At 36.4% G+C, this 27,076-nt stretch overlaps 1 protein-coding gene across 2 annotated transcripts in view; it reads right to left on the minus strand.

The window, feature by feature from the left end:
• A2M (alpha-2-macroglobulin) overlaps positions 1 to 13,424 on the minus strand; it is a 69,567-nt gene extending 56,143 nt beyond the window's left edge. For both annotated transcript variants that reach the window (XM_023504526.2, XM_012550705.3), the window contains exons 1-7: positions 13,259 to 13,424; positions 10,292 to 10,478; positions 4,492 to 4,651; positions 4,270 to 4,322; positions 2,842 to 2,862; positions 2,378 to 2,546; positions 865 to 949 (exon numbers count right to left, since the gene is read on the minus strand). In XM_023504526.2, coding sequence (XP_023360294.1) covers positions 865 to 949; positions 2,378 to 2,546; positions 2,842 to 2,862; positions 4,270 to 4,322; positions 4,492 to 4,651; positions 10,292 to 10,478; positions 13,259 to 13,332 — 749 coding nt within the window. In that variant the 5' untranslated portion in view covers positions 13,333 to 13,424. The remainder of the gene's footprint in view (positions 1 to 864; positions 950 to 2,377; positions 2,547 to 2,841; positions 2,863 to 4,269; positions 4,323 to 4,491; positions 4,652 to 10,291; positions 10,479 to 13,258) is intronic.
• Positions 13,425 to 27,076: the final 13,652 nt, after the last annotated feature.

Genomic DNA, 27,076 nt, shown 5'->3' on the forward strand with positions numbered 1-27,076 from the left:
CTGGCTCCTGTTAAATGGAATTTTGGTTCAATGAAGCAAACTAATCTAAATAAATCTCTGCTCTCTATAATAAGAAAGAATACTACACATGCACACATGTAGGGATAAATGGACAAAGACAATGGAAGGGGAATAGAAGAGCCAATGAATAGTTATGGATAACTATATTAAACATTTAAAATATTTGAATTAGTAATAAATATGAATTTACTTTTGTTATTGTCAATAGTTAAATTCATAATGAATGACTTCTTTTTTTTTTTTTAAGTAAAGAAATATGTCCCAATGGACCCTCTGAAACCCAGTCTTTCTACTGTCCCTGCATTTCTGCTTTCTTTGGATTCTTCCCTAATTTTCCTTTGGTTGGTTTTTAGTGGTATTCATTTTATTTGGGGAATTTTAACTCTACCCAAGCTTCTCTCTATCTATATGTCTCCATTACGTAATTACAGGACCATAATTTTTTGCTCTGATTTTTCTCTGGCTTTTCTCTTCAAAGACCATCCTGTCTATAGCAAGCTGATAAATAACCTAGACATAGAATTCCCCAGCCATTATTGAAACAGACTGGAAAAGGGGGTTTGTTGTAACCTTGGTACTTCAAAGAAACATTTTTTTTTTATTTTATCTATGACCTCTGCTGCTAGTAGAACACTTCTGGCTGTCACTGTCAAGATCACCCCTCAGTTTAAAGTAGGAAGATATTCAACTTCTATGAGATGCGATATGGGGAAGTAGCAGGAAAAAGCAGAGAATGGCTCCATTAGCAACTTGTCTTGGTATTAAGAAAGAATGCAAAATTTCCATTTTACTAGAGAGTTTTCTTTTACTGAGGTTCAAACTAGAGAAAAAAATAGGACTTACCGCCCACAGACTGACACTGTAAATTCTTCATCCAAGATTGTGATTTTATCTGGCACGTTGACATATACCCCAAACCTGGGCAATACTGTTGGAAAAATAGGGAAAACATGACAATTTAAAAAAACTGTTTGAGGGTCCATCCTTTTTGTTTGAAGCTCCCGCAACAGTGTCTAAGATAACATCTTTTATTTTATAGCTCTTTATTGATAAAACATATGCCCCATTGGGTAATTTTTCAACATTGACCCTTGCAAAAACTTCTCATCCAACTTTTCCCTTCTTTCCCTCCACCACCTCCCCTAGATGGCAGGTAGACCCATACATGTTAAATATGTTAATGTATATGTTAAATCCATATATATATATATATATATATATATATAAAACATATTTATACAATTATAAGATAACATCTTAAATAGTCTTTAGAAGAGTCCAATTTATCCACAGATGTTAACTTGGGCCTTCAAAGATCTGACTAATGAAATGTCCTAGATAGATCCTAATAATTCAAGTAGAAAATGAAATAACTCTCTAAAAGGAGGAGAATTTATATGTTCTCAGAGAATGAAATGAGTTTCAAGTAGAGGATTCGTTGTTAAGAAATATCATCTCTGCCATCTACATCCAGAGAGAGAGGGAACTGAGTGTGTATCACAACATAGCATTTACACTCTTTTTTGTTGTTGTTTGCTTGCATTTTGTTTTTTTTCTCATTTTTATCTGATTTTTCTTGTGCAACAAGATTATTGTATAAATATGTTTACATATGTTGGATTTAACATATATTTTAACATATTTTCCATATATTTTAACATTGGATTACTTGCCATCTAGGGGAGTGGTTTGGAACACAAGGTTTTTGTAAAAGTCAATGTTGAAAAATTATCCATGCATGTTTTGAAAATAAAAAGTTTTAATTAAAAATAAAATAAAAAATGTCATCTCTTCTCCCAGGACTAGAGCAAAAAAAGAGAGAATGTATGGCACTATTGAGTTGATTTAGAATATGAAAATCAAGAGAAGAGGGAGCTTGAACCTGATGGCTCCATTTTTTTCCTAGAGATGTGAGGTCCCTTATGAGAAGAAAAGTAAGGGAAATGGTCTGAGAAGAGAAGAGAAAGTTAAAAATAACGGTTGTAAGGAGTATAATAAAGAGCTGAGTAAGGAAAAATAAAAATTTTGGAAGTAAAGACTCCAGTGACTTTCAGTAGAAGGTAAACAGAAGCAAAGGAGGTAGATGAGGGATGATCTGAAAGTTCCTTCAAAATAGGGATCATGCATTAATTACATATGTATTTCTCCTTGCACAGTTCATAGTAAATGCTTAATAAATAGATCTTGAAAGAATGTTTTGCTATGGAATATCACCATTTTCACACAATATCACTTCATATCCTAGTAATGATCTTGGTGGGAATGAAATATTTGCCCCCTAGCCTTTGGAAAATGGAGAGAATCAAAATGATTTAAAATCTTAGGAACAAATTCAAAACCAGTCCACAGTCCATACCAAATTCTTCCACTTTAAAGGAGTGTTCTTTATTTCTTCCTAATTCCTTCTGTACCACCACCTTGTAGGAGCCATGGGCAGGTTCTGATGAAAGGCTGAAGGAGAGTTGTTTGAGGCCTCCCTCTAATACGAGATTCTGCCATTGCAGGATACGATTCCTTTTGGGGTCCTATTAGGAAAAAAAAGACTATAATGGGATCAAAAGGAACAAGAATATTATAATAAAAAGGGTAGAAATGTGAGGATCTTTTGATAACTCAGCATAGTTTGAAGTCTCTTTAACCCTGCTCTTATATAAGATGGAAAAGGAAGCAATGAGCTACAACATACTGAAGCTTTGTCGTAGGAAGAACTTTCAGAGGAAGCCTTCTCATACTAGCTCATGTTTCTGAGATGTTATGGGAAGGTCCCTGTAAAAAGGACCCCTAGGTTCCCCCAGTTCTAAAATGCTTCCTTCTACTTACCTCAATGTACACCAATGGAAACTAAAAGAAAAAAAAAAGAAAACATATGAATTGAAAATTGCTTCTTAAGATAGAAAATTCAGACAAATCTATAAACAGCTATTTTGATTTAAAAACTATTTTGTTTTTTTTTTTTTTAGACAGAAAATTTAGACAAATCTATAAACAGCTATTTTGGTTTTAAAACCACTTTGTTTTTATTTTTTTAGACAGAAAATTCAGACGAATCTATAAACTGCTTTTTGGTTTTAGTTTGTTTTTATTTTTTAAACATGGTTATATCTGCAGTAGCATACATTCTGCATAGAAGTTTCTGAGAACTATGTATTATTATGCACACACAAACAGATGCTTATGGGGCATTCAGGTGCACCATAGTGCACAGAGAACAGGAAGATCTGAATTCAAATGTAACCTCAGACTAGCTGTGTGACTTTAGGCAAATCACCTGACCTCTGTTTACTTGTTTTTTCATCTGCAAAATAGGGAAAATAATGCCCATTTTCTCAGGGTTCTTTTAAGGATCAGTTGGAACAATATTTGTAAAGCGTTTAGCATGGTGTCATAAAAATATTAGCTATGTTGATGATGAAGATGATGTATTTGTCCATATCTATGCATTTTCCTTCGTTTAGGATTTGAGATTTCCTAACACTAAATTTGTGATTATAATCTTCTTTTCAAGGTCATCACCACGTGCTGTGCCTTTTTACAGACTGGGAGACAGGCTCCAGAAGAGCTTTTTGTCCTTGATTCTAAAGAATGACATCTTTAATTCCTCCTATGAGGGAGATGGACAGGAAATACATCTTTTGGCTTTATTCAATGTTCAACCTCAAGAGGATTTATTTATCTTGCACTCTACCCTAAATATCCGATGTTATTCTTGAAGGAAGGAAACTTGATTAGCCAAACACATTGCTCAATCTGATTCCAGAGAAGATAATAGATAAGGGTGAACAAAAGAAAAGTTAGTTACTGTAGACTTAGTCAATTCTAAGTTTGGCAAGGATCATAGATTTAGTATAGATTTAGCATTTAATTTAGCATAGATTTAGAGGTAGAAGAGACTTTCTTTTTATGGAAGAGGCAACTGAGGTACAGGGGGATGAAATGCCTTGTCCCCAATCACACAATAGTGAAGCTAGGACTTAACCTCAGGTCTTTGGATTCCACTGTTACCCCACATTCCACCACTTTCTCATGAAAGTTATTAAAAGGCTATTTTAGTTATTAAAGGCTATTTTAAGTAGATGCTTAATAAGGAAAGGAATTTCCTCCTCCTCTTCTCCCTTGATAGTGTTTCATGTTGGACATCTTATTCTAAGATGGGGCTGAAAGTCACTGCTGTTATACTCAAGCCCCCCAGAAACATGCCCCTCATCTTTGTGATCCCACAAGTCTTACACAGCTATTAGGGTGACTCACCTTCTCATTCAAGGGGCGAAAATTTCCATCCACAGAGACAATGCGAAACTGAACTGAAACAAAAAAATATCAGCTATGAGCCCCAAAATCCCCATTGTAGTTCCCTTAGGCAGTGATCTAGGAAGCCAAAAGGCAAGGAAAATTGCCATTTTTAATAGGAAAATAACGGGGACAAGGCTCACTCTTTCTTGGAGTTGCCCTTGACCCTCACAACCTTCATACCTTTTTGTTCTGGCTTGTAGATAGGTTTGTCTGTTTGTATAAAGACCAGACTCTCCAGGTTGTTCACCAGTACTGTTTTCCGTCTACTAACCGTGTGTGTTGGACCCTTCACCTGCACAGTGAAGAATGCCATCTCCGAGCGTGTTGATAATTTTGGGATCTGAGAAATACAAATATTTTTCATAACTTACGTTGTTCATTCACTCTGGAGACCTCATCTCTCAATATACATTTCCTTTTTTTCACTGTCTCGCTAGAGGAAGTTGATAAGGGACATGGAATATTTTTTCCCTTTTTACAAATTGAGCTGAGAGCAATAAGATGTAATTCACTATATATCTTTCTTCTTTATATATCTGCTTTGCTTCTTTTACTTCTTTATTCTGTCTCTCCATTATCTACCAAATAAAGTCCAACATTTTTAGCTTGTATTCCATAATATATTTACTTTCATTCTTACCCAGACTTCTGTCAATTTTAATACATGTTTATTATTAATAACAAATGTTTATTTATCATTATTATTATATTTATTATTAACTACTGAATTTGTTTCCCTGTCACCCCTAAAAATTACATTCCTGAAACTGGGCTGCTAGTCCTCCCTATATATCTAGAGTCTTTCCACCTTTGAACATTTGTTTACAAAGAAAAAAGAAGAAAGAAGAAAAAAGAAGAAGAAGAAGAAGAAGAAAGAAGAAAAAGAAGAAGGAAGAAGAAGAAAGAAGAAGGAAGAAGGAAGAAAAATAAAGAAGAAAAAGAAGGAAGAAGAAGAAGAAAAAATGAAGAAGAAAAGAAGGAAGAGGGAAGCAACAACAAAAAGAGTAAGAATGTTATGTTGTGAACCACACTCAGTTCTCACAGGCCTCTCTCTGGGGTAAATGGCTCTCTTCATCACTGAACAATTGGAACTGGTTTGAATCATCTCATTGTTGAAGAGAGCCACAAGTTATCCTTTTTAAGAGCAATCAAGGAAATGAAATAAATGGCTTTCATTCTGAATCTATCCTCAGACTAGAGATCTTGAAAGTCTGCAGAGAGATAAATTCTAGTCCTCTTGGAGACAGGAGAGATTACCCTGCCACAGAGTTCTTAAGTCCTGTCTATTTCTTCCTACCTCCACCAGCGAGGCTGCTGCTAATACAGGGATGGATCTTCCCTACTTTCTGCAAAGCTGCACTAGATCCTCAGTCTTATCTATGTCACCATGAACTACAACATACATGTGTGTATAAATACACACACACACACACACACACAAAACCCACATACTTATATCTGTATATGTGGGTATATATGTGTATTTATATATACACATCTTTATAAGATATCCCTTTTCTCATTCTTCATATTCTTTATATTCATCATTTTTTGATATAGAATATTTCATTACATTCATTTATCATAGTTTGTTTGGCTATTCTTCAGTCTACAAAGCATCTATCCACTTTGTTCCCAGTTTTTTTGTTACCACTAAAAAGTGTTGCTAGGAATATGTTATCATTATATGAAATTTTACTTTCTATCTTATCTTCCTCAGATCTGTATGAACATTTTCTTCATTTTTTAGCATAATTTTAAAATGCTGTCCAGAACAATTGCAAGATAATTGCATTCTTCATTCCCCATGTCAGTTTGTAATTATTCTTGGGACAATGCTTGGTCACTGTGATTAAAGTGTTTAGTTTGGGATGTTTTGTTCTTTCCACTTGAATTTCTTTCTTATGTTTATCATGGGCACCTCAAAGAGAGATAAGTAAATGTTCCATGAAGTGATGGAACATATGATATAACTTTTAACTACTTTCTTTGTCCTTCTGAAAAGAACCTGTGAGCCATATTCCCATTTCTCTGAAACTTCCCTATTTTGATTATACCAAAAATATTAATATAGATATGATACAGTTCTCCCAGTGATATTTTGATTCATTGGTCATTAGTATGGTTCTCACCAAATAAGGAGCAATAATTAAATTAGTATTAATAGATATTCTAAAAACTGTAATCCCTTTTTCAACATTCTCCAGTGAAGGAGTAGAAGGGGACCACTCCTGCAGATTATTTTGTAGTTTTCTTTATTAGTGGGTTCTCTCTTTGGCACAGATCTTCATCCTCTTAAGCTTAAGCTAATTTTACAGTAGCCTTACTAGATGTTTCCCCTACCTCAAATTTCTCCTCCCTCAAATCCCTCCCACACACTGCTTTCTAACTTATCTTCCTAGAGTACAATTCTGACCATGTTACCCCTCCCTCAACTCTGTAAATTCCAATGCTCCCTATTACTTCCACAATTAAATATAAAATCTTGACTTATAAAGTCTTTCATAATCTGACCCCTTCCCACTTTCCTATTCTTCTTATACATACTCTGTAAGACTTTTCACTGGCTATTCCCCATACTTGGAATTCTCTCCCTCCTCACTTTCCTAACTTCCTTCAAGTCTCAGCTAAAATCTCTTCTTCTAAAAGAAATCTCTGTGCTGATCTCCCTTAATGTTAGTGCCTTTTCCTTGAAATTATCTTCAATTTATACCCCTCTCTCTCTCTCTCTCTCTCGCTCTCTCTCTATATATATCTTTGAGGATAAAACAAAGTATTTGTAAAGTGCTTAATGCAGTATCTGATACACCATATAGATGATAAATATCAGTATTATTGATATAGCTTGTACATGGTCATTTGTATGTTGTCTCCCTTAAGAATTTGAAATCCTTGAGAGCAGAGATTTATTTTTTGTCTTCTGGTGTATCCTCCGGTGCTTAACACACTGCCTGGCACACAGGAAGCAATTAATAAATGCTTGTTGACTAGAGTGCAATAAGCCAAAGAAATCATCCTATAGTAGGACTGACTTATTCATGATGAACATTTCTGTACTTAGACTGACCTTCAGAAAATACATTTTTTTCTTCTGGGACAAAATCTTGGCAACAGAACCTTTCAGAAATTTTTCTCTGCTCAAACAGCTTTCAAGAATCTAGAGTTACCCTAATGTGGAAATATGTTTAATATTCTGACTTGGGGACGGGGGAGGAAAGAAAAATATGGAGTTCAAAATCTTATAAAAGCAAAAATTGAAAACTATCTTCACATGTAATTGGAAAAAAATACTGTAAATGAAAATGGAAAAAAAAGCATTTAGAATAAGAACTGATGAACAAAGAATACTATATATAAATTCTTAATTATATACCTATAGACTTTGGTATCAAATATCATTCATTTTCTTCTTGTTCTTTAATTAATGAGGAGCCCTTTTTGTCCTATATTTGTTTTAGAGTGATCCATACACTTTCTGCCTCTAATCATTATGGTTGGCATTCCCAGCTAATTCAGCAGAATAAACTAAGTGATTGGTTCAACCTTAGAACGAGTTATGGGTCTTTTGTCTTAACTATGCTGTCTGGAGTTAGCATCAGTGTCTTGAAGATTTAGTACTGTCTGCACTACACTGGTCTTTTTTAAAAAGTTGATTTGATTAGGAATTGGTTATGGCTTAAAAAAAAAAAAAAGAAAACCAGAAAGTTCACAATCCCCCTTTCATGTATCTCTCATTTAAAAGTTATGTAAAAGTATAATACAGTCCAAAAATAATTTAAAAAAAAAATCTAAAGTCATCTCCCTAATGTGATGAGTTGTTAGAACAGGACTTTACAGAGAGGGGAAAGAGAGAAAGGCAGAAAGAGACAGAGACAGAGAGACAAAGAGACACACAGAGAAAGATAGAGACACAGAGAGAGAGTGAGAGAGAAACAGAGAGAAAAAGAAAGAGAGGGGGAGAAGGGGAGAGGAAGGAAGGGAGAGAGAATAGAGAAAGAGAGAGGGGAGGGAAAAGGGAAGGGAGCGGGGGAGAGTATCCATGCATGCATGCATGCACAAATGGATGTAAATATAAAATCATGGATTAAAGCTGGAAAGGACCTTATAGAGGATGTATTATAACCTCTTCATTTGCAGAATAAATGGTAGAATTCAAGCCCCATGCTTCTGACTTCAAAACCATTAGCATTCTGGTGTATTGTCCACTACATTACTAGACTGTCACCTCCTATGTTTGTCTCTCTCTCCCTCCCTCATGGATACATATAATGATTCCCAGTGTTCCCAGTGTAGTCTGAGAGAACTTTGACTGTTTAACTGTCTCTGTAAAGCTACCCCTGAATCAGAGAAACTATTCACAAGAGTGAGGAGGGGAGACTTGACTCTGAATTTTGGAGCAGACTTTCCCTAACTGGAAATGAGGTTGCTGCTCTGGAGATTCAATGATCGATCACTTTACAAGAGACAGGCTAAGTCAGAAGCATGTGACAGTATTGGAGGTATCATCTGGGTATACAACAATTTCTTCCCATTTGGGCTTCTGGTAGTTTTTAAGTAAGAAAAACCAAAAACATGGAGGAGTGGATTTCACAGCCAGCATCATCCAGAGTAAGTTTTTAAGAGCCACAAAGGACTAAAAAACAATCCTACCTACAAAAGCCTTTATCTTGGAAAGCCAGAAGGGTAAGTTGCCCCTTTCTGAAACATGGTTTAAGTGTTCAGAAACTTTTCTCATCTGCATTGAAGGTCCGAGAAAGAGAGAAAACCAAGTATGACAGGAAGTACAGTGGACTGTCTCTGTTTTAGTGAAAGAGTAATTTTATCTATTTTTAGTGGAAGGGTAATTTTGTCTATTTTTTTCATTTTGTAATATAAATCTGCCATTTTTATAGATTGTGTATCAAAATCTATGTGTCCTGAAACAAGAAACCTGGGAAAGTGATTCATCCAAAAGGAATGAAGATTGAGGAAATAAATTAAAATTTCATCAATATGTCATCTCTCAACTAGACTCAGGATAAGCAAGGTAAGCCACTAATGGGTCCAAGATGAAAGGCAGTGCTTCCACGAGGGAAGGAGCAACTTAGACTCGCCAGTGCCCATCAGGGATTTGTAGTCTTATAAAAACTGTTTAGCTTACACCCAGAGAAAGAACTCTGGGAGATGACTATGAACCACTACATAGAATTCCAATCCCTCTATTTTTTGTCCACCTGCACTTTTGATTTCCTTCACAGGCTAATTGTATACTATTTCAGAGTCCAATTCTTTTTGTACAGCAAAATAACTGTCAGGACACATATGCTTATATTGTATTTAATTTATACTTCAACATAGCTAACATGTATTGGTCAACCTGCTATCTGGGGGAAGGAGAGGGGGGAAGGAGGGGAAAAATTGGAACAAAAGGTTTGTCAATTGTCAATGCTAGAAAATTACCCATGCATATAATTTGTAAATAAAAAGCTATAATTAAAAAAAAACTTGTTTAACTTGTACAAGTATCCTTCAGTCGATAGGAAGCAGCTATGGAGGATGTCTCTAGACCACGTACAGAGAGAGCACGACTTCTGGATTCACTCAGACTCTGATTTTTACCTATGTCAGCACATGGGAGTCAACAATCCAAGATAATATAAATGTGTCTCTCACACCACATGTTAGCGCACCATTTTCTTAAATTTGAAATTGGTAGGCAAACTAGCTGCATCTTACTTTGGAAAGCTGTTCCTAAATATTAATAGGAGCTACCTTTCTGGGAGATCAATGACAGGTACCCAGTAGCAACCATCACCTCCCCACAGGTATTTCTTTTCCTTGCCCCATTTCTTAGTTAAAAACAATATTCAAGTTTTGTCCATTCTTCCAAGGCATTTCCTGTAAACTGAAAATATCTTCCCATCCCTCCAGAAGGACTCACTACAGAGATCAGCTCCAAGAGGCTGTAGTAAATCAGACAGGACTGATGATGGATACTCACTGTGAAGGGCAGACAGAGGAATGCTTCTTTCTCGTTCACCTGATGACTGAATACGGTACTTCCATTGGGTCTGTTAAACTCCAATGTAGCACTTACAGTCATTGTCTCATTCAAGTGGTTCATAAACAGACATGCTTTCTCAGTGATCTCGGTATGCAGCAGAGAGGGGACCAACACCATGTATTGACTAGAAAAAGAAAAAGACCCACCAGTCATTCCTTACTTAGTGCCCCCACACAACTGTGTTTCCCTCACAATCACTACTACCACCAACAGCTATAAAAAATGAAGAGCTAGATTGATAGCTGTGAAATTCTAAAAAACATTGCTTTCCTTCTCTGTCATTCTCAATCAGGAGAATAATATCTTATGCAAAGTATATTTCACAGACAATTCTAACTTTAAGGAAATATTTGAATTAACACCTACATTTATATGCACAAAAAAAATCAAATAAATGTTGTGGTTTTGGTTTTTTTGTTTGTTTTTTTTTCATTTTTACATAACTTACCAACCAGAAAAGCAGTTGACTAACTTGAGAGGATGCTTGATTAGGACAAAGGAAGAACTGAGTTCAAATCTTAATACTACACTCATTGTGGGACACTAAGAAAGTCAAAATCTTTCTCAGTGCCAATTTTCTCATCAGTGAAAGGGTACTGCTAATATTATGGGCTAAATGCAATAATATAGTGAAAGTATTGTTTAGATACCAGTTGTTAATGAAGCCCATACAATTTTATTTGGTTTAAAAATTTTTTAGATTTACAACTTGCCTGGGAATATATCTATTGCATAAAATAAAGTATGTAAGCCCCATTGTTTTGATATTCTTCATGATGTAAGCATTTATACTTGTGTGATACAAGAACTCTTTATATTCTTTTGGGTACCTGTCTACAAACATGGTGCCCCAGTCTACCCTCTGTTTTGCTGAGGTCATAGTACATAGTGAGATCAAAGAACAACTTAAACTTATATAGAAATTTAAGATTTATAATATACTTTCTTCACACATTTTATAGATTTTTTTTAACAGATTAAAATGTCCCATTTTACAAATAAGAAAAATGAGATTCAGTTTACATAGCTGCCCCATGGCAAAGTTGGAACTTGAGTATTATGAAGAAAAAATCTTCAAATTAGTAGTAAAGAAAAAACAAGGGCCGACTCACTGTCCCTGTAAAGTTCCTTTAGATTTATAATTATTTATTTATTGTTTTTAATAGGTTTTTTATTTTTAATCCTTATTTTTTTTCCTTCATTTTTCATTCTTTTTTTCCACTGGTAAGGGGAATAGCTATTTTCAAGTGTTAAGAGAGAGGCTTTCAAGATGGTTAATGTATGAAAAGTTTAAGAAATACTATCTCTTTGAAAAAAGTCAAAAATAAGTCAGATATAATGGTACTACTTAGACAATTAAAGTACCATATTCAAATTAACAGCTAAGGGGTCAGGGAATACAGTTGCTAGATTACTCCAGTTCCTGAATTTGAATCTTGTCTCAGATATTTCCTGATTTATGACAGGATTATGATGAGGATCTGGTGAAATTACATATATATGGCATCATAAACCTTAAAGCCTAGATTTTAGCTCTTATCTTCTTAAATAACAATTTAGTGCCTTCTTGCTGTCTTCCCAGGCAAATCAAACCCATGTGAGACTGCAGTCCACTTACTGGGGATTCTGATAAGTCTTCCTTAAGTGATAGTTAGGGACCAGACCTGGAGTTCTTTGGTTGCCTAGAGACATCATTATGACTTTAAAAAGCTGGAGGTGTGAAGGAGAATACAGGGAAAGGACAAGTGAAGGAGCTGAAAAACCCAGGTATCAGTGACTGCCAGACAAGATTAATTAAAAAAAGCAACCTCCATGAATATTCTAGTGAATAGCAGGGATTCTTAATATTGTAATACTTTCAAGGTGCTACATAACTGCAGCTTTCACCCACATTTGTTATTTTCTAACTCCTATCCCAGTTATAAAGAATTCTCAAAAGAACTTTGGTTACACCTCGGCTGAAAGATAAGGGGATTAATTGAGAGGCTGTATCTTAATTTGCATTTGTTTTCTATATGGAAAATAAATGGGTAGACCACCAATGATAGCTGCAGCTGGGAGAAGAATATGGCTACCCCCTGGGGCCTGAAAAGCAACAAGAATTAACTAAGGAGATCCTGAGAAACTGATGGGATAAATGGGATCTTGATTGCCCTTTCACCCTGCTATAGCTGTCCAGTCCCCTTGTTTACCAGCTACATCATCCCACTGAAATCTTACACTTCCAGAAAAGTGTAAACTTCCCAAAACCTCACTCCCAATCTGTATCTGCCCCTATCAAAAATCCCATTTCTTTGCTTCCTCAATCTCAGCAATTGTGCCATAAAGCAATTTCTTATTAGATATTAAGAACTGATCACTAGTTCCTATATAATGCCTTGGGGAGGAAATTTTTCTCAAAATATATGCATTTATGTGCATATATATAAACATAAATATTATATATACATGTATATGTTTGAGGGGGGCACTTGGAGGGGCAATATCTTATGTCCCAAAAAATGAATTTTTAAAGCTAGGATGGCAGGCTAATGGGGAGATATTTGAGAAGCAGTGAGCTTTCCAGGCTCTTAAGTAACCCCATGTCCTTCCCCAGATATTTTTCCTGTGTCTAAGTTTGGCCCTGGTAAAAGGAAGTGATTTCAAAAAAGTGAGAAGGAATAATAATAAGAAGGAAGAAAAAAATAGACAAGAGGGTCAGAGAAGCAAATACAAATGGAAAATTAAAAAGCAGAAAAGAGATTTGGATTGCAGACCTATGAGAAAAAAAGAGAAAGTTTCTTGCCAGGGTAGGACTGGGTTAGGGCTTACTGGTTCCCTTCCAGGCTGGCTCCTTTCTTTGTAAAGAGCTAAACTTTTCTGGGAAAACTTTGTAAATACCTCGAATTTTCTAGGAAAACTTACGGTTCTCCATTGATTCCAGTGACCAAGGTGAAGAGTAACAGAAGACCTAGATGAGGTAACCAGTCTCTCCCCATGGTGTTGGTAAGGGGAAGACAGGAAGGCCAGACAGACTCGTTGCCTTGTCCTTGCACTGTGAACTGTTCCTAAATACACTGGGTTTTATGCTTCTGCTTTCTGCAAACAAGAAGCCCTGCCCACACAAGCTAGACTCTCACAAAGGGTCATTACTCTGTGTTTGCTTCATTGCAGCCAAGCCTAATTTTTGGTAAATTCGAGGTCTGCTTCTGAGATAACATCTACATTCAAAATCGAGCCAACTTTTTTTCTGGTTTGACTATAAAATTTTAAGTTCCCTTTGCTGCTTCCTAACAAAACTACTTGAGGGCACACTTTGCTTTGAGGGGGCACTGCCATTACCTTCAAACATCTCTTTTTCTTTTCAGCACAGTATAAGAAATTTTACATACTGGAATGGTTGCCATTTCCTTCCCCAGCTCATTTTATAGATGAGAAACTGAGGCAAACAAATTTAATTGGGTCATTAGTAGGGGTCTGATGCCAGATCTGAATCCAGGAAGATGATTCCAGTTCAGCTCTCTATCCATTGCTAGTTAGCTGTCCTAAAAGGCTCTTATTTGAAATAAAAGCTATTTCTCAGCTAATTTCCAATAAGATCTAAATGGGATTTGGTTCAGATCAAGTTCAGATCTGTGAAGACCAGATTAATGTAAGGGTTGAATATGGGTTGAGATTAAGAATGGGGGAAGGAAGAAGGGTATCAAATACAAATTGGATTATTTCATAATTTTACCTAGGGCTGGAACTTATTGCCCCTATCATCTTCCACATCAAGAAACAAAAACACTTTCTCCCATCTGCACCAAGTCCTTTAAACTCTTAATCCTATGATCCTATGGATCACTGCATATGCAATGGACTGAAATTCAATTCTGTGCCATGTCCACCCATGTCCACTAGTATCTCTTCTCTTTAGGGGTGGAAAAGACAAAGTAGGGTAAAAAAGCCTTGAAGTAGGAATCATACATAAATTGGGAACCCTATTTAATGTTGACTTGAAGGATTTTGAAAAATATTTATGGAAGACCATGTGGAAGAACTTTAAAAAACATTTATGGAAGATCTACTATGTGGAAGACACATTACTGTTATCTGTAACAATAAAACAGGGGAACAATTGAAAGTCTACTCCAAGTTTAAGCATAGTTCATTGATAATATGATAGCATATAATATAATATATAATAGTGCACATATACATTGTACATATAATTGTACTATAATATAGAATATAAAATAGTCTTTACATAGATTTGATTGAAGGCTTGCAAAGTACTTTATAAATATCTCATTTTATCCTCATGGCAACCCTGGGAAGTAGGAGCAATTATTATCTCTATATTACAGATGGGGAATCTGAGGGAGCCAGAAGTTGTGCCTTGTTCAAGATCATAAGTTAGTAAATTTCTAAGGTAAAATTTCAACTCAGATCTTTATGACTTCTGGTCCAATTCTCTGTCCATTGTACCACTTAAGCCACAGTGGATCTGTCCAACTTGAAGTATTCAGTGATGTAAAGAAGAAAGAAACAAATGAGGAAAGGAAATAAGGAGAAGGAAGGGAGACCAGAACTTAGGAAAGCCATGGCAAGAATCAGAAAGCAAAAATTTTAGATTTCATACCAATTAAGAATTATCAAAGGGTGAACTGTAAGAGAATTTTACAGAGGAAATATCCACTTTCTTTATGTAATTTACCAGGCACTGAAACAACTTCCCCTCATCTTTAACCCTTTAACTTTTTAAGAAGTCCTTTGCAAGGTATTGGCTAAAATATACATACATTTCACTACTTTCCTTCCAAAAGAACAAGGTTTTAAGTCTACGTGTAATTTTTGTGACTGCAGATTATGGGAACATTTCTGCTGGTTACATATTAATCATCTTCCAACTCAGTTACTGGATATGACCAGATCTATTCCGTAAGCAGTTAGTCTACTTCAGTTAGGCACAGGCTGCCTCTCATTAGCCAAAATTCAAATCTACATGGAGCCTTACAATGTTCAAGAGTTCAGAGTAATCTTCCTCCAGATCAACTTACTGTATTTGTATATCAGAGTACCTAGTACTATGGCTGACCTGTCCATAAGAGAGACTATAAAAATATTACTTGCTTGATTATGCTCATTTCCAATTTTTCATTAGAAAGTGACCTGATATAAAAGTGTTAAAAATTAATTTCTCAAGCAATTGCCATCTAAATACTACAATACATACACATACTTGTTGTTCAATCCTTTTTTAATCATGTTTGATTCTTTGTGGCTCCATTTGGGGTTTTCTTGACAAAGATACTGATTTGCCATTTCCTTCTTCAGTTCACTTTACAGAGAAAGAAACTGAGGCAAATGAGGTTAAGGGACTTTTCCAGGATTCCATACCTAGTAGGAATCTGAAACCAAATTTGAACTCAGTAAAGTGAGTCTTCTTGACTCCAGGCTGGGAACTTTATCCACTATGTCACCTAAAAGCCATATGTTCATACATATTTATATACAACCATGCAAATATATTTTAAATAGTTCTTCAATAAATTTCACCCTCTTTGGATGTGGACATTCCCTCCAATATTTAAGATTACAGCATATTCATGCCTTTCTATCCCTGGTAACTTGCATTGGTTTGCAACAGGGGGGTCCCCCAAACATACTTGGTATCTTTACATTCTCTTGACATTCCAAGAATATCATTAGAATCTCTGCTATATGATCAGCCTTTCTTCTTTTTTTTCCCCCTATAATCACAGTTTTTGATGATGCCCTTTACCCCATTTCCACTGGATAATTTCTTCTTTGGGACATGGAGCAGCTTGCTTTTGACCATCATGCATACTTTTATTGACCTTTAAGTGATCTTCAAGCTTGATTTTTTGGAAGCCTCAGGACTCACAGCTGGCAATATAGTTTAGGGACAAGTATTGTTTAAAAGATTGGCCTTTGTTGTAGAGAAAAGCTTAAGGTCATCCAAAAAACTCTGGAATTTCTTAAAGACAAATGGTAAAAGTCAACTGGCACAGAGGAGCATCTGGAGGACTTCACCACCTCCGAAGTTCTTTCTTCAGCTTGAATTCTTCATGACAGAGGACAGTGCCTTTGGAGATTGTATATTTCCTTTACTTTGCTTGATATGAATAATCACAGGATGCTCAAACAAGTTATCTTGAGAGTATTTATGAGTGAAACTAGAAGACAATGAACAGATAAAAATGGAAAAGATCTATACGTATGTTTGTGTCATTCTTTTTCATCATCAAGCACATGCAGACTCAGACATTAACATTCTATTATTGAGAAAGGATTGTTTTATCTTTTTCTTTGTATATTCAGTACCTAGCACACGATATTGGGATCATAGATCTAGAACTGGAAGAGAACCTTAGAAGGCATCTAATCCAACCTCCTCATTTTCCAAATGAGAAAACTGAGGCTGAGAAAAGTCAAGGAACTTACATGAATAATAAATGGCAGAATTAGGATTTAAATTCAGATCTTTTGGTCCCAAACTTTTTCCATTGTATTGAATTAAAGTCAAAATGACATTGAGGGATGAAAAAAGCAGCTAGATTAAACCAAGTACATATAGAGAAAGCTAACACTGGAAGCAATGAAATTTTTAGGAAATGATTCTCAAAGTATATAAAGGAGGGGAAAAACAGGGGTATCTAAAAGCAAGGGGGAAAATGTTTAGGTTTTTTTTAAGAAATCAAGAGAATATTATTAATTACCAACCCATATAACCTATTTTTATTAAAAAATCTATTTTATTTTTCTACATTCCAACTATATAAAATGTTAATGAACATGATCCATATATCTAGGGCATTCTGGAATGAGAGTGTTAGAAGCAAAATGAGAGCTTTTCTAACTAATAGCCCACAATACCATCACATGATTAACAGAGGAATTAGGAAAGCTGCATTACACAATTTCTGCTTTTTGTTTTTCTGTTTACAAAAAAGCATTTAATGTAGTAGAGTAACATGACTCTCCTCCATCTGTCTCCTACATTGCTAGGTCATTGTCTGATTCTCTGTAAACCTATTTGGGGTTTTCTTGGCAAAGATACTGGAGCGATTTGCCATTTTCTTCTTCAGCTCATTTTACAGATGGAGAAACTGAGGTAAGCAGGCTGGAGTGACTCGCCTGGGGTCACACAGCTGGTACAGATCTGAGGTCAGATTGGAATTCTGGTTCTCCTCACTCCAGCCCTGTCACTCTATGCACTGTGCCACCTAGTGGTCCATCTTTAATCAAATTAGACAAATTTCTTGAAAGATATAATACCCAATAACAATTATTTGATAATCCTTTAATTATTCTAGAAAACAGTGAACTGATTTTTTTGTAACAAAATGAAACCATTTAATTTAATTCCCTCCATTTTTCAATTAGGAAGATTAAATTTCTTGCTCAGGGTCTCAGAGTATCTGAGATGAGAGCTAAACCCGGAGTTTCTGACTCATTAGTGTTCCTCCTTCCCCATTCCTTCACTTCTCTTTTTTCCTCCTTTCCTTTCCTTTTGTTATTTAAGGAATTTTGTTACTGACTCATATTTTCATAGATTGTAATTTCCAGATGAATGTTCTTCTAGGATATTCGTCCTTTTCTTAAAGAGAGACTGAACTATTTGTTCTTGTGCTATTATCAGATAAAAAACAGGAGGTGAATGCAGGAAATATTCATGTAGAATAATCGTATTCTAGAATTGGAAGGAATATTTGACTAGTAATCTAAACCAGTAATGTTAAACTTCCTTTCTCTTTCCTTCCCTTTCTCTTTTCTTCCATTCTTCCTTCCCTCTTCCTTCCTTCCATCCTTTATTCTTTCCATCCATCCTACCTTCCTTCCTTCTCTTCCCTTCTTCTCTTTTTCCTTCCTTCTCCCAGTGAGGAAGCTCACTCTACCTAAACGGACTATTAAGTAACTTCTACAAATTATGGTGTAAGAGATTTACACATGGCATTGAGATTTTAAGTGCCTTATCTCTGATTATACAACCAGCACATACCAAGGCAGAATTTGAACACAAATCTTCCTGAATCCAAGTCTGGTTCTCCATTCACTATACCATACTGCCTCCTCATCTTATCTATAAAATAAGGAAATGGACCTAGATCAAGAATATCAAACACAGACTGATATTATTGTGAACTGAGCCAGATCAACATATAATTGATTAATACTTAACAAAATAAATAAAAACACAATAGAGATGATATTAATACGTGGCTTCCTAAATCAATAAATAGTCTTCAGGGATCCTTATTTATGGTTTAATGGTCACTATTTCTTTTTGAGTTTGACACCACTATTCTAGATGAACTCTAATAACCATTCCAGGTCTAGCCAACTATGATACTACATAAATATCCCCTTGATTCACTTTCTGATTCTTATATAATAATGGGATAAGAACTGTTTAGTCTCTCTTTAAGAATAGGTAGAACATCCTAGAAGAACATATAGGAATTATAATCTAGGAGGAATTAGTAACAAAGATCCTTAAATGAAAAATCTTTTAATTCTTGAAATCCAAAGGATTTAACTAAACTATGGTCTTTTATTTGTTTTGGTTGGTAAAATAAATACAGCAAATTAAACAAACTATTGCATAGTATGGAAATATTTTCACTGCTACAGATGAAAATCAATCATATTTACCTTTCTTTGATCAGGCCTTCAAAACTTGCCAAATTACGTAAAATTCTTTTCCTATACACCCTTATTAGATGTATAGATTTTCATGTTTTGATAAAAAAAAAATTTGGATTTGGATACTTAAAACAAGTGTTCCAAAAATTCTAGTAAAAGCAAAATTTTCAAACATGTTTACAGTATAGAAAAATGATAACATCTAATTCTAAGAAGAGAGATGTTTGCAAAGTGTTGAGCAATTCTAAGTGGGAGTAAAATGCCAATGTACTAGAAAGGTCACTGGACAGGGAGTCAGAAGAAGGGAAAGGTTCCAAGTACCAGCCTTGCTACTAACTGTATCACCTTGGATAGATCACTTAATATAATGATATAAAGGAGGATTGACTAGATGATCTCTAAGTTTATATCATTTTTCAAAGTCTATAATTCTTATGCAAATATAATATTATAGTCTCTTTTGCTGATTATCCTTCTTCCTCCAAGAAAAAAATATGAAATGGCTTTGAGATTTCATTTAAGTGGTTGGAAGGACTAAGAAAATATCTGAAGAAAAGCATAAGGAATGCATGAAATAACATAGAAGAGTTGGAAAGACTTCATAAAGAAATTAACACCTTGATAAAATACAACAATAAATAAAAGAACAAAGTTATGAGGCAGAAAAAGCAGAGGACATATGAGATGTCTATGACCAAAAACAACTGATTTAGAAAACAAGGAGATGATGACATAAGAAATATCAATTTCCCAGAAAATTACATAAAATTATACAAAGAAACAAAAAAAAAATCTGAGTGTCAATTTCCAAGAAATTGCCTAGAAGACCCTGAATCAGAAGGCAGATGAGCAGAATCTGCAGGTTCACATCTAAGAGAAATCTCAGCTTAAAACATATCCCAAACTATAAACTCTAAATCCCAGAATTCCCAGGGCAAAAAATACACTTCAATTAGGAATTAAGAAGTCACATGCCAACTAGATAAGGGCTAGATGATAAACTGATTATAATATCATTTATTAAAAGGAAAAAGAGCTTTGTGTCCAAGAATTAGTTATCCTACAAAGCTGAACATAATTGCAAAGGTTTTTTTTAAAATAACTTTTAGCAGAATCAATTACATTCAGACATTGTCCTTGAAAAAACCAGAGCAGGAAACTTTTCAAAGACTCACCCAGCAGATAAAAGAAACTTTAAAAAGGTTAAACAAATTAAAACAACTAATAAGGGCAAAGTGATAAATCTGTACTTGGATAATGAAAAAGAAGAGAGAAAAACTATAGTCCTGCCAGATTCCAGAAGGTAAAAAGATAGTCATGTAAAAAAACCAAAAACTAATAAACACTTTTAACAAAGGAGAAAGGAAGAACCTAATATTTCTGATAATTGAAAAAACACAGGAAAAGATTATTCATTGATAAGCTGGAGAGTATCCAGCAAAAAGCAACCACAATGTTGACAGACCTTGAGTATTGCCATATGAATGAATACCTAGGTGAAGGAAATGGAGATGTTTAGCCTGGAGAAAAGAAAACTTAGGGGATAAAGGATAGCATGCACAAATATTTAATTGTCCCATAGGGGAGAGTCTGGTTTATATGTGGCTATAAAAGGCAAAACTAGGAACAATGTGTAGAAGGTATCAAAAAAAGTTTTTTAGGGTTGCTAGAAAAATTTCTGGCAATTTGAGAGCTGTCCAAAAATGGAATGTCTCTTGAAGTGGTAGATTTCCACTTATTGAAAGTCTTCAAGCAGAGTCTGAGGGGACCACTTTTCAGGTATGTTATACTGGGGATATGAGGTATGAATTAGACCAGAGAGATATGAAATTATAGGCTGATTCAAACCTAGAAATGGGCTGGATGTTGGATAAGGAGATCACAAGAACCTCGCCTGGGCCCAACGATACCACCAATAGTAAGATTGGGGGCAGTTAGATGGTTCAGTGGTTGGAGCACCAGCCCTGAAGTCAGGAGGACCTGAGTTTAAATCTGGCCTCAGATACTCAACACTTCCTAGCTGTGTGACTCTGGGCAAGTCACTTAACCCCAATTGCTTCAGGAAAAAAAAATTAGTAAAATTGGAATGGTAGAAAATGGAGCTAAGTAGATAGAGTGAAGTGAGTTTGGGAGGTAGAGATGAAAAGATATTGAGGACAGAATACAAAAAAAAAGGCAAAAATCAGCAACTGAAGTGTGGCCTGAGAAAGGGAGAGGTTGGGAGAGAAAACTGGAATTGGACTGAAACGACACTAGAATGAATGAATGAAGTATTTATTAAACACTTAATTTGAGCACTGTGCTAAATGCTGGGAGTACCAATAGAAAAGCAAGACACTCCCTGCTCCCAATTTGGCTTGCCTGTCCTGTATTTGGCAGTTGGCAGAAAGTACCAAATAAAAATATTGAATGCTTGTTGGTGGAGTTGTGAACGAATCCAACCATTTTGGAGAGTAGTTTGGAACTATGCTCAAAAAGTTATCAAACTGTGCATACCCTTTGATCCAGCAGTGTTACTACTGGGATTATATCCCAAAGAGATTATAAAGAAGGGAAAGGGACCTGTATGTGCACGAATGTTTGTGGCAGCCCTTTTGTAGTGGCTAGAAACTGGAAACTGAATGGATGTCCATCAGTTGGAGAATGGCTGAATAAATTGTGGTATATGAAAATTATGGAATATTACTGTTCTGTAAGAAATGACCAACAGGATGATTTCAGAAAGGCCTGGAGAGACTTACACGAACTGATGCTAAGTGAAATGAGCAGGACCAGGAGATCATTATATACTTCAACAACAATACTAGATGATGACTAGTCCTGATGGATCAGGCCATCCTCAGCAACAAGATCAACCAAATCATTTCTAATGGAGCAGTAATGAACTGAACTAACTATACCCAGAAAAAGAACTCTGGGAGATGACTAAAAACCATTACATTGAATTCCCAGTCCCTATATTTATGCACACCTGCATCTTTGATTTCCTTCACAAGCTAATTGTACAATAATTCAGAGTCTGATTCTTTTTGTACAGCAAAATAATGTTTTGGTCATGTATACTTATTGTGTATCTAAGTTATATTTTAATATATTTAACATCTACTGGTCATCCTGCCATTTAGGGAGGGTGGGGGGGGTAAGAGGTGAAAAATTGGAACAAGAGGTTTGGCAATTGTTAATGCTGTAAAGTTACCCATGTATATGTCCTGTAAATTAAAGGCTATTAAATAAAAAAAAAAAATAAAATAAAATAAAAAAAAAATATTGAATGCTGATATCATTCTTTTTCTTCCCTCTGCCCCACTCATATTCTTTAAAGAAAAGGGGGACAGGGAGGGGAGATAAAGATATAGGAAACAATTACATATAATTGATAATATAAGGGATTTGATGAAGGAAAAAATGATTGTAGCCCCATATTCCATCCTGGATTATTTGCATAAGATTTTTCTTATTATTATTCATGGGCACAGCTAGGTAGGATAGAGTGCTGGGTCTGGAGTAAGGAAGACTGAGTCCTAGGTCCAAATATGACCTCAGACATTTACTAGCTGTGTAACCCTGCGCAAATCAATTAAACCTAACTGCATCAGTTTCTTCATCTATAAAATAAGCTGGAGAAGGAAATGGCAAACTATTCCAATTCCTTTGCCAAGAAAACCCTAAATGGAGTCATGAAAAGAATGAACATGAAAACAATTGAAATCAATGAACAACAACTTTTCATTGGTGAAAATGGTGGTGATGTTTATGCTTATGTAAAAAGCTTATGCTTCCAGAACTTGGGGGGAAAAAAGGGCTTCTTGTTTCTTACTTTGAAAGAAGACACATTTAGTTCCAGAGTTCCTTTAGGCAGAAACCTAAAGAGAAAGAAAAAAGATTTTGGAAGGTAGACACGTAAAGTCCCTCCCCATGTCTCTGATTTCCAACTTGCATTGTTAGAGATGGAGAGGAATTTCCCTTTGGATAAGATTGGGGCGTCTCTCCATTGAGCTGAGATATCTTGATCCTAGTAAAAGTTTATTTACTTTTCTGATTTCTTTTTTCTATCTGCTTGGATAAATGAGTTTATTCATTATTTGTGATGATTTTTTGTATAACTAGTATTTTTTGGAAAGGAACCAACATAAGCTTTGAACATGAGCTACATTCTCTTCTTTAAAGGATAGTGACCAGACCCTTGGAAAGTTGAACCTCAAAATCATTTTCCCAAGACTATTTAAAGAAGCAGATAGATATAATTCTAATCCAATACCCCTCCTCTAGGGAGAGCAAAGTGGCCAGTCTCATAGTTCTTTCTCCAGCTCCCCTCCAGGCAGGAATCAAAATCTACCTTGGGAAAAAAATAAGTAATAATTGCAGAAATATCTATTCATCTCTCCCCATAAGCTATACTAACCTGTGCTATACCAGAAGAGAGAGATCACTGAAGGCTTCCAGCCTTGTGTTAGAAATTGGGATCTGTGGCTAGTATGAGGAAAAGGGAAATGATAGATGTTGGAGAAGATGTGGGAAATTTGGGACACACACAGAGCAAGTTTAATCACTAAGTAATTCCTAAAGAAAAGGAAAAAGAAGGTTCCCACCTCAGGAAAGCTGAATCCCTATTCCAAGAGGTGAAACTATACACAGAGATAATGGAATTGGTACGGACTGGAAGCCACACCTTTCCATCCTGTAAGGAACCAGCCATCCTAGGTGAAAACCCACCTGATCTCTCAGCACCTAACCCAGCCACGGGGGCCTGGTACCAATCAAACTCTAGGGACCAGCAGTCACTGAGGGAGGAGATCTCTGCTCCTTCCCTCAAGGCCCTCTCAGATGCCAGCCATTCCACCCTGGAGCTCTCTCAGAGGAAGGACTCGGCAGGACCCGCACTGGATAAGCTGAGCTCATGGGTCTTTGCCTCTCTTGAAGTGAACGGAGCCATCAGTAAAACAGACAAAATCTTGTTGCTCAGAAGCCAGGTCCTCTGCAGGGGGAGTCCATTGGGCCAAGAGGAAGCAGGGTTCCAGGCAGGACCTGCCCTGGACAAAGTCTCTGACACAATAGCCATTTGTTTGTGAAAGGCACAGACACTGGGCAGAGTGTGCAAAATAACCCAAGCAAGGGTAACTTTTAAGGTATCATTTCCCAGTGAGAAATAAAAGCCTCCTGTGTTCTACTCACATTATTAGAGGGACCATATTGCATCACCTAACTCCTAACTGGCAATTCTGGACAAAGAACAAGTGTGTGATCCTGTGGCACTTACTGAGTAGGATTGAGTAACAAGTAAGCATCTGTTCTTCAAAAATGTATGGTCCTTTTGGGGAAGCAGGAGCTCCAGGAACCTAATGGTCACTCATTCTGACCACTTCTTCATCCCTGACCCATGTTCTACTAAACTTGGTCTTTAAGAATAGCACAAGAGGGGCACTGAGGTGGCACAGTGGGTAGAACACCAGCCCTGAAGTCAGGAGGACCCGAGTTCAAATCCAGCCTTAGACACTTAACACTTCCTACCTGTGTGACCCGGGGCAAGTCACTTAACTCCACTTGCCTCGAGTGGAAAAAAAAAAAAAGAACAGCATTTATAATAGTATCTGGCACATAGTAGGCACTTAATAAATGTTTGTTGATTTACTGAACATAGATTTCCAGAAACCTGGGTCTGGAATCCGCATGAGACATTTGGACAGCCTGCTTTAGATCTTCCAAGGATGTAAACTATTCTGAATGCTATTTGAAAATGGCAAACTTGACGATGAATCAGTAAATGATAATCAAGTGGAAAAATTGAATTCTCCAAAATCCCAGGAGTCTCTGAGCTCGTTTCCTCCCTCTGTTCCTTCTTTCTTTCTTCCTTCCTTCTCTCTCCTTCTTTCTTTCACTTTCTTTCCTTCTTCCTTGATCTCTTTTTCCTTTCCTCCTTCCTCCCTCCCTCTCTTTTTTCTTCCTTCTTTCCTTCTTCCTTTCTTCCCTTCTTCCTTCTCTTCTCTTCTTTCTTTCTTTTTTCCTTCTTTCTTCTTCTTCTTTCTTTTCTTTTTTTTTTCTGAGACAATTAAGATTAAGTGATTTGCCCAGGGTCACACAACTAGGAAGTGCTAAGTGTCTGAAACCAGATTTGAACTCAGGGATTCAAGACTTCAGGGGTGGTATTCTAGCCACTGCACCACCTAGCTGGCCCTCTCTTTCTTTCTTTCCCTCCTTCCTTCCTTCCTTTCTTTTCTTTCTTTCTTTCTTTTCTCCTTCCTTCCTTTTTCTTTCTTCTCTCCTTCCTTCCTTTCTTTTTTTTCTTTCTTCTCTCCTTCCTTCCTTTTCTTTCTTTCTTCTCTCCTTCCTTCCTTTTCCTTCTTTCTTTCTTTCTTTCTTTCTTCCTTTCTTTTCTCCTTCCTTCCTCCCTCCTGTCCTTCCTTCATCCCTTCCTTCTTTCCTTCCTTCATGGAAGAGTAGTGAGTATCAGTAACTTGTTCTAAACCACACCTTGAATCCTCTGGGTTATTCCTGCCTACTGATTTCTCCAAAAACTCAATGAGGGGACTAGACCTTAGATTTTCTCAAGGCTAAATTTCCCACCCTTTATCTCTCAAACCATATGATCTAGGACCTCTGCCACTGTGGCCTCATTATGCCATCAGTGGAGTGCCCTCAGGAAGGCTCCTTTCAGATCTCTGCCCAACATAAGGTGGCAGTGTGAGAGAGACTTCAGATAATCCTGGAGAAGGATGGTGAAGGTATGCTGGACTTCTCAGATGGAAGCAAACTGCTACTGACTAGTCTTGGTCATGGGAATGAGGGGGAAGCATTATAAACAACCATACCCCAAACCTGAATGCCCTAGTCTGTAACATTTTTGAGTTCAGGAACATTTGTAGTAAAGGACAAAAACAACTCTATTCAGCTCTTTACAATCCACCATCAGCTCCCAGGTTCCATCTGCCTTCTTCACTGGCAACAGAGGATTGTAAAAGCAAATGACATAATCAATTGCCCCAGCCTCCTTCATCTCCATCACTAAAGAAGAAATATTTTTCACCACAATGGAAGCCCAAAACATGGGACTTCCACCTGACCCTGCTCTTGGTAAGATGAATAAGCAATTTCCTCAACTCTTCATTATCTGTCACTGCCTCTATATACCTGTTGCCAAAGCCTTTTCATTTCCTTCTTGAAACATTTCTCAAATACTTCCCCTTCTTTCCTCTGAGACTGCCAACTTTCTGGGGCAGGTTCTCATCACCTCCCATCTGGGCTGTTGCAATAGTCTGCTGGTGGGTCAACCTGCCTCGAGCCTCTGACCTACTCCAGCCTGTCTTCCATTCAACCACCAAAGTGATTTTTCTAAAACGCATGTCTGAACAAGTCACCTACATTTTCAATAAATTCCATTTGTTCCTTATCACTTCCAGGATCAAATACAAAATCCTCTTTTTGAAAGCTCTTTTTCTTTAACCTTACCTCTTACCCCCTTACTTTTCCAGACTTTTTTTTACACATAGCACATACTTTATGATCCATTGACACAGACCTCTAGGCTGCTCCATGAACAAGATTCTCCATCTCTCAGCTCCAGGCATTTCCTCTGGCTGTCACCCATGCCTGGAATTCTTCCCTGTTTCATCTCTGCCTTCTGGCTTCCTTCAAGTCACAGCTAAAATCTCCACCTTCTATAGGAAGTCTTTCCCCATCCTTCTTAATTCTAGTGCCTTCTATAAACTATTTACTATTTATGCTATATGTAGCCCATTCATAAATTTGTGTTTGCTTGTTGCCTCCTCCATTAGTTTGAAAGCTCCTTGAGGACAGAACTTGTCTTTGGCTTTTCTTTATATCCCTTTATTGAGCACAATACTGGATGGATACTTTTGGGGTACTCAATAAATGCTAATTGATTCACTGAGAGATAGCTGAAAGGGCCCACACAGATGCTGACTCCTAAGCACATTTTCTCCATGAGACACTTTCTCTCCATGGTCTTCCTTTTGTAGCTTCCCCAGAATGATTTAAATGAAGAACTGGGCTTTGGAAGATGCCTTGGGCTTGAATATGGCTAAAGGCCTCTAGAATCCCAGACTTCTGAATTTCCCTGTGAAGTTTTACTAGCAA

This window comes from Sarcophilus harrisii, chromosome 5 (genome assembly GCF_902635505.1).
Source record: "Sarcophilus harrisii chromosome 5, mSarHar1.11, whole genome shotgun sequence".
NCBI lineage: Eukaryota > Metazoa > Chordata > Mammalia > Dasyuromorphia > Dasyuridae > Sarcophilus > Sarcophilus harrisii.